Source organism: Gordionus sp. m RMFG-2023, chromosome 5 (genome assembly GCF_954871325.1).
Source record: "Gordionus sp. m RMFG-2023 chromosome 5, tfGorSpeb1-WG-v2, whole genome shotgun sequence".
In the NCBI taxonomy this organism is placed as follows: Eukaryota; Metazoa; Nematomorpha; class Gordioida; order Chordodea; family Parachordodidae; genus Gordionus; species Gordionus sp. m RMFG-2023.
The window spans coordinates 25053403-25061402 of NC_088779.1; the positions used below are offsets into that span (position 1 = coordinate 25053403).

Here is an 8000-nt window from a genome sequence, read left to right on the forward strand (position 1 = left end):
ATTTTTTTTTTACGAATTAAAGATTTTATCTGAACATTGTATATATAATCTATATATATATATATTACAATAATATGTTATTACAAGGTAAGTTATAATAATAGTAAAAAAAATATAATATTACAAAATCACAATTATATAAAGTTAATAATTCTTTGTAATTTTTATTGATTGAGATTCAAGTTCCCTTATAGCGTTAACATTATAATAGGCAGCAAAATGGCCAAAGTCTATCCTACGCAGAGTGTTTAATTAGGGGGTTTCGGATATTGGAAAAATAAAGCTGAGATAATTGTATTTTACTATGTTTATGGCTAATCTTTGGCATAGGTAGAATCCCTCGTTGGGATCTTCGATCCTAGCAGAGATCCGTTTTCCCAGCTCTTTAAAGAAGGCTAGGGCATGAGAACCGAAGACGTTAGAGTCGTGGCGATTAATGGTAGGAATGTATAATTGGCTATTAAATAAAACTTGTAGTACTAAATATTAGGTAAGGTACATATCATAAATACACACATTTTAATCAATTGTGACTAATCTTCAAACACCATGTATGCCCCAAAATTTGTAGGAAGAGCCCAGCAAAAATTACAAAGCCTAGCTAGTAATAACACCATTTGCTAAATAGAAAGAAGCTAATGAAATTTAATTATTATTGAATTACGAATAATATAATAACTCAAAATGATCCGAAAGAAGGCCAGCTAAGGTGAGTTTGGGAGGCTTCGCCCACCCCCCTAATAATTATCCATCTACCTACATAAGAAAATCCTGGATTTGCCACTGCTAGTACTAGTATATTATTAATTCTGAGCTTAATTTTCTAAAAATATGGTATTAAGATAAAAATTTAGAGAATAATAACGGATATAACATTAAAAAAGGGTCTCTCATAATTGTCGCAAAGTAATTATCTAAATATACTTTAAAAAAACTTTTAGACAAGATATAAGCTTTTAGAATTTATATATATTATATGTATAATATTGTTCTCTGTCAAATTTCAATATTATTTCAATATAAAAACAATTTTTTCACAAATATAATCTTTCCAAAAATAATTTTTAAATTTGTCTTTTTCATAATATACATGTTAAAGTAGAGGTATGAAATTTTCCTGGTACTATGATCAAAAATAAATTTTTCTAGTAGATTAAATTTACTCTTTTATCTGGTTTTCGATTAAATTATTTTTAAATAATTAGGGATTAGCACTAAACATTTTATATATATTCAAGGGCTATTATAACATTCACTCATGATAAACACCTGTAACATAACGAAATACTTTTTACAAAACTTTTCATTTAAAGAATATTAAACATGTTATTTTGGTATTTATTAAATTGGATTACATTTTTTATGTATATTTCATTTGCCGCATTATCCTTACTTATCACTCTATATTGCATAGCAGAATTCATAGAAGAAAACACTATATTGGCTGCAAAAATAATCAGATACTTGATATTTTTAACTTTATTCATTCATATTTGTTTTTGGATATTTGAAAAAGATATACCTTTAACATTAATAATCGCTGGGATAGTATCTCAAATTAATAATCTGTTTATTCTAAAAGGGTTTCCATTTATAAATTTTTTATCAATAAACTTTATAGTTGCAATCATTTTTGTTATAATCAATCATTATTTGGCGTTTGCATTTTTTTTTCACACAAATTATCCTTTATTTGATGTTTTAACGTTTTTCACATTTTGTGAATGGCTAGTGCCCCTAGTTTTTATGTTGTCATTATCAGCTGGAGATTATATACTACCAACTACGTCATCACATGCTATTAATTCATATTATAGAACAAAAGGATCAGATGAAACAAATTCCTTTATTTTAGGAAATGTAAATAATTATGATAAAATATCAAAACCTGATGTAGTAACAAATTATTTAAACCAAAAAATCAACAAAAATGGAATATTATCAGTTTTCAAATATATGAAAGAAAAGGTATTACTACCAGATCACAAAGCTTTTGCAAAAAAATTCTGATTTTATTTTATGAATTATGCTAACTTTAAAAATAGTATAATACACAATATGTATATATTTATTATCGATGCGAATTTAAAAAAATGTATATAAAAAAATTTATAATATAATTCAATAAAATATATTCCATGATTTATAAATTATTAGATTAATAATTATCTATATAATTATAGACAGCTTAAAAAAATTCTATTGATAAAAATTATCAGAATTTTTTTTATCATTTATTTTAAATTTTTCAAAATAAGTTTGATATATTCTAAAACATAATTTTAAAAGGTTTTCATAACTTAAAACTATATTTCTTAGATGTTCTGGCATATAAATTTGGTCTGAATCAATTGAAGACGTTTTTGTTGAGTTATATTTCCCATTTGTGCGAGAATTGAATTGAAAAGAATCGAATATGGAATGATGTTCATATGATCCTTCATTGTGCTTTTGGTACAACATAGGAGGGGAGAGTGTAAGAATTGCATATATATGACCATAAATTAAGGCATCGATTTCTGTAGGTCTTTGAATGAATACATAAATTATACATGAAAATTTTACTTGTAAATTATTATCTAATACCTGTTATCAAAAATAAAAGAATTTGCTCCCAGTCTTAGAGATAATCTATCACAGCAAGTTTTTACATGGGTTAATACCTAGAAATATATTTTTTTTATTTAAATAAATAAAATTAGTATATATATATAATTGAACCTAAATTTTAAAAATTAATTATAGAATTGTGATTCTACATATTTTATAAAAGGGCAGTTATGATTAAATGTCTGTAATAGAAGGGTAAAAAATACAACATAGAGCCCTTTTTAAAACTATTTCTTTTTAGACCATTATGTCTATTCCTCTTTTTAACTAGGGCACCTATTTTTGTTTGTTTTATTAAGTGCTTAGTGGCATTTTTATTATTAGTATTTTTTAATCTCTTTCTTTTTAAGTTAATTTATTACTATAGTTGGGTATTCAATATATTTTTAGCCGGCTAAAAAATTGGGTAAAATTTTTAGCCAAACAATCACTATGGCCATAAGGTTTTTTCTATAAAGATAACAGCTCAAACTGAATTAGCCAACATTCAGCCATTTACCTAACTACAGTTATTACACAAGAAAAAAAAAATTATCTTTCCAAAATTTGTGGATAAAAAATCAGTAAAGGTCATGGTTTAATATAAAGTCTATTTTGTTTTTATTAATTTTGTAGTTGTTTGAAAACACAAAAATATATTTTTTTTAAAAAAATCATAGCCTAATGTAAATATATAAGAATAATAGAGAATTGTAATAGTTTTATAGTGAGGGTTATCTATTATACCCCACTTAGCATTTCCTATTTACATTTTGAGAGTCAACAATAAATTATTTATTTTGTTAGAATACAAATAAAAAATTACTCTATCCAAATAATTACAATATTCAAAGAATTATATAAATAATTTGTTTATTCGAATCAAATTATTTAGATAATTAATATAAAATTTAAATAAAATTTAATCCTTTGCAATTTCTATTGATAAACGAGTAATCTACCATGTGTTGTGATTAACACTGCATTAACACGAATTCATTGCGAAGATACAAAAATGAATGTAAAATTATTAAATTTATATTGTATTTTGTATACTTCATAGTGAGTTCATGCTAACTATGAATTTATGGTATCAAGGAATATATTGGTTGATTATAAAACGGCTTTCTTAATTGGAACTAATCTGTTGTCAAAAAAATCGCATGACCAATAAAGAAGGAAAAATAAGAAAATCTTAAAAATTGGCTTGACATCCAATAAATTAAATAAATTTTAATTTATTTAATAAATTGATTGCATTTTCCCTATCATTAGATAACACTGTGTGACAAATTTCGACTTGATTTTTTGGGAGAAAATAAAATAAACATGTTTTAAGACAGTTTTTTATGCATATTCTAAATCCGCTATCAGTTTTTTTTCTAGCACGTCAGGTTTTTTATTTATTTTAGGTTAAAGTGGCCAAAAAGGTCATTTTTACTTTTTGAAGGTTTATAACTTCGGTTCTAATGATTCCTACAACTAAAAAAATATCTTAATTTTTGCAGCAAACCTTCCTTATTATTATTATACATTTTTTTTATAAAATTCTTACTCAATTTTTAAACAACCTATATTTTTTAAATTTACCTTTATTTATAAAATCTTTTTTAATATAGCTTACATTTATTTGGCATTATTATTTATTGCCCATACTACGGGTTCAAGGTATTCTATTGGAAAATCATATATTTTGATATAAATTGATTAAAAAAACAAATATTCTTAAATACATCTAAAAAAGATAAATATTAATAAGAAATATGAAAAAATTACCAATTATTGTATTTCAAATGAATTTTGCTTCAAAAATAGTACAAATTAAAAAAGTGGGTACAGATATCTGAGGTATAAACTTATCATAAATGCATAAAATATTACTAAATACAACTAAAAAAGATAAATAATACCTTAATTTTGCTTTAAAAATGCTTTATGCAGAGAAAATTCAATAAAAGTGTACAAATTAAAAAGTTCGAAAATATCTGTACCGACTTTTTTAATTTATAGATTTTGGTTAAATTTTCATGGCATAGAGTACTTTTGAAACATAATTAGAATTAATATATAATCTTGAGCATATTTGAAGCAAAATTATATAAAATTTATCTTCTAAAGTTAATAATTTTGATAGTAATTAAAATTAAAAACTTAAGACCCCCAAAACGAAATTCTTTACCATTTTTCTCAAAAACCAATCGATAAAAAATTATTAAATTTATAAAGAAATATAAGTTTAACACTATCACCAATTTTCAGGGATTTTTATTAGATACTTTTTAAAATATATCCGTATAAAGACCTAAATTTTACCATTTTTGAGATTTCGAAAAGTTGTCTTTATACGGTAATATTTTTAAAACTTGACGTGTAGGGAAAATTTGGAAAACGGATTCGAACTTAGCGTCAAATTCTGCACCAAAACTTGTTTTTATTTTCTTCTCCCATTTTTCTTGTCACACAGTGTAATTATAGTAATTTATTTTGTTTAAATTTAGATGTGCAATAAAAAGAATACCAATAATATTGTATGTATTTAAAAAAAACCGAAATATATTTGTTTGAATTGAATATAAATAGTGAAATTTGTACAAATATGAATAGTAAAAAAAATATTGGACTCTTTTTAAATACAAATAATACATTATTCAACTAATGACAACCTTTAGAAAATGATTGAAAGTAAATTATAAAAAAAATGACTATAAAACAATAATTTAATTATTTTTTAATATAATATTTTACTCTGATATGGCATTAGATTACGCAATTAGTGAGTGTAAGGGAAAAAATGCTGCTGTTTTTGTGAGATTATTAATAATCATACTATATAAAAAAGTTCTCCTCAACATACGATTTTTAACCATCAAAGCTTGTAAGGATAGTTAGTTTTTAATATATTCAGTGATTTGATACTTTTTTTAAATATGTCTAAAGAATGCTTTGTTTGAAAACGAAATTTCATCCTCTTTAATTCTGAGGAAAGCTTCAAAATTTTTTGGATTTAGCAAGGCCCAAATTGACAATGCAAATAATATCAAGAGGCTAGAAAATGGACCACAACAAGAAGGCAAAATTGTGAGAATTTGATAACCAAATTGGATAACCAGATTATAAAAGAGGCAATTGTTTATTTCATATCTTTATTAATAAAAATTTATATTGATTATTAACCCCATGCATAATAGTCAATCTCCAATGACTATATAGTATTATATAATGTAATAATTATATTATAATAAATAAAATAAGATATAAATATAATAAAAGGTTTTAAGGATTAACATAAAAATAAAAAACACAAATAAAAGCTTATCAAGATATAAAATTTTAAGGGTGTAAATAAGTGTTATCAGAAGAAAACTAACTTTCAGAAATGGAATTTAAAAATAAGAGATCAGCTGAGACCATGTTTGAGGAAGAGAGTATTGCAGATGAAAATGATGATAATAAGTAAATTAATTTTAAAATAATTTTCCAAAATCAAATTTAAACAGTCATCAGTTAGAACATGAGGTGTCTACTCAGGAGTTTTACAATTAGATAAAATTACTAATTAATCTATTTGAAAAATCTATTAGAGAGTACCCATATAATGAGCTTAGTGAAGGGAAATTAGTTGGCTACATCTTAAACCTTGAGGATCCTATTCATATTTTAGCTTAACTTGGAGATTTAAATTTTTAAATGCTAAATCTCATGGTTCAAGACAAAAAATAATCAGCCTAAACTTTCATGCTTAAGCCTAAGATTTGGAGCATCAAGGCTTGACCTCAAGGTTAAAGCTGGCCAAAAAATTGGCTTTGATCTCAAATTTAGGCCATAAAAATTTGCCTTAAACTTGGCAAAGCTATGTCTTGAGTTAAGCAATAGTCAACTAGATACCCTACAAAGCTCCAGACCAAAATTTAATATATAATTTATTTAAAATTAAAATGTAGTGCAGAAAACATTTTTATGGCCTTTGATTAGGGCCACACCATTTTTAATTTTTTAAAATATACCCAGGCCTGGCCCGAAAATTTTTAAAAAAAAAAAGCCGAGCAGGCCTTAAAATATAAAACCCGAGCTAGACCAGGCCATAAAAAATTTTTGAAAAAAAATTCGGGCCTAGTCTTGTAAATATTACATCTCCAGGTCTCTGGTACAAATTAAATGCTTTTACTACCAATTTACAGATTTTTATAAATATTAATATATAAGTGCAGAGTATAAGATATTAAAATGTAAGTTTAATAATATAATAATAAAACACTTTTTGTAAAAATTAATTTATTTTTGACAAACTAAAAGGCTAATAAAAAAAATGAGCCTTCTAATTTTTCTTTGAATAAGTAACTGTTTGCAATATCAAATGTACAATAATAATACAAAATAATGCTTAAATATTTACTTGTTTTAAATTCAAATCAAACCAGTCATGAGCTTTTAAATATTTAAATAATGATCTTTTTTTGCTGTAGGTCATTATTTTATTTAATGGAAAAGAATAGGGAAATCCATATCTTAATGCTGTAAATCTTGAGTAAACATCCTCATCTTTCCATAAAATGTATATCTCAGCCAATGTAAATGTGTGATCTATATATTTCATAAATGCCAATTTCTCATAATTTATATCACATAGTTTTAAATCATTTTCAAGCTATAATACATTCTTAGAAAAAAATGTTAGATATATAATTTTTTACATATTTAGAATTCACAAATTTCACTATATGTTCAAAACCAGTAATAATCATGTTTTCATTATATCTTAGCAATGGAACCTCACCTTTAATATTAATGAATTAATAAGGTTTGTTTATATACCTTGTTCAGTCATAAATTCAACATTTTCTTTCATTTTGAGCATAAATGGAATATTTCGCATATGTAAATATGCTTGACTAGCTAAAGAATGTGCATATTCATTGGTAAGTATTTGACTTTCTAGTTATTTTTTATGTAATAATAAAAATTTTTAAAAACTTTCTAAATGTTGATAGAGGTATATAATATCTTTTTTGGAAAGCATTTGATAATAGAAATCTAATATTATGGGCATTAACTTCACATTCTAAAATAAGGTAATCAAGGCATGGTAACATTGTAACATTTTACCAATATTTAAAAAAAAGGTATATTGCTATTAAATTAACATTATGTCATAATTTGATAGACATGAAAGATGTAATTGTTTGAAAACTAACTAAAAATGGTTTAGTTAATATAGCTTTATTAATTTATATAATTTAATCATCCTAATTTATATGCATATTCTTAAACAGTGTACATTTTTTAAAATGTTGTTTTTTATATGTTTTCATATATATTTTTATAAATTTAGCGAAGAAAATAAAATAAATATAAAATCTAAAAATAATAAAATGAGAATAACTGATCTGATAACTTAATATCCCAATTTTAAA

General features: G+C 24.0%; 2 protein-coding genes across 2 annotated transcripts; one reads left to right on the forward strand and one right to left on the reverse strand.

The window, feature by feature from the left end:
• The first annotated feature begins 1283 nt into the window (after positions 1-1283).
• LOC135929658 (protein TEX261-like) lies at positions 1284-2078 on the forward strand. Its single transcript, XM_065466345.1, has one exon. The coding sequence runs from the start codon at positions 1324-1326 to the stop codon at positions 2008-2010; it is 687 nt and encodes a 228-aa protein (XP_065322417.1). The 5' UTR covers positions 1284-1323; the 3' UTR covers positions 2011-2078.
• Positions 2012-7667, reverse strand: LOC135929657 (metaxin-2-like). The gene is made up of 6 exons (XM_065466344.1): positions 7561-7667; positions 7402-7521; positions 7281-7363; positions 6983-7234; positions 2587-2663; positions 2012-2527 (listed from the first exon to the last, which is right to left on the reverse strand). Exons 1-6 carry the CDS (start codon positions 7634-7636, stop codon positions 2200-2202), a joined length of 936 nt encoding a protein of 311 aa, XP_065322416.1. The 5' UTR covers positions 7637-7667; the 3' UTR covers positions 2012-2199.
• Between the last annotated feature and the right edge of the window lie 333 nt (positions 7668-8000).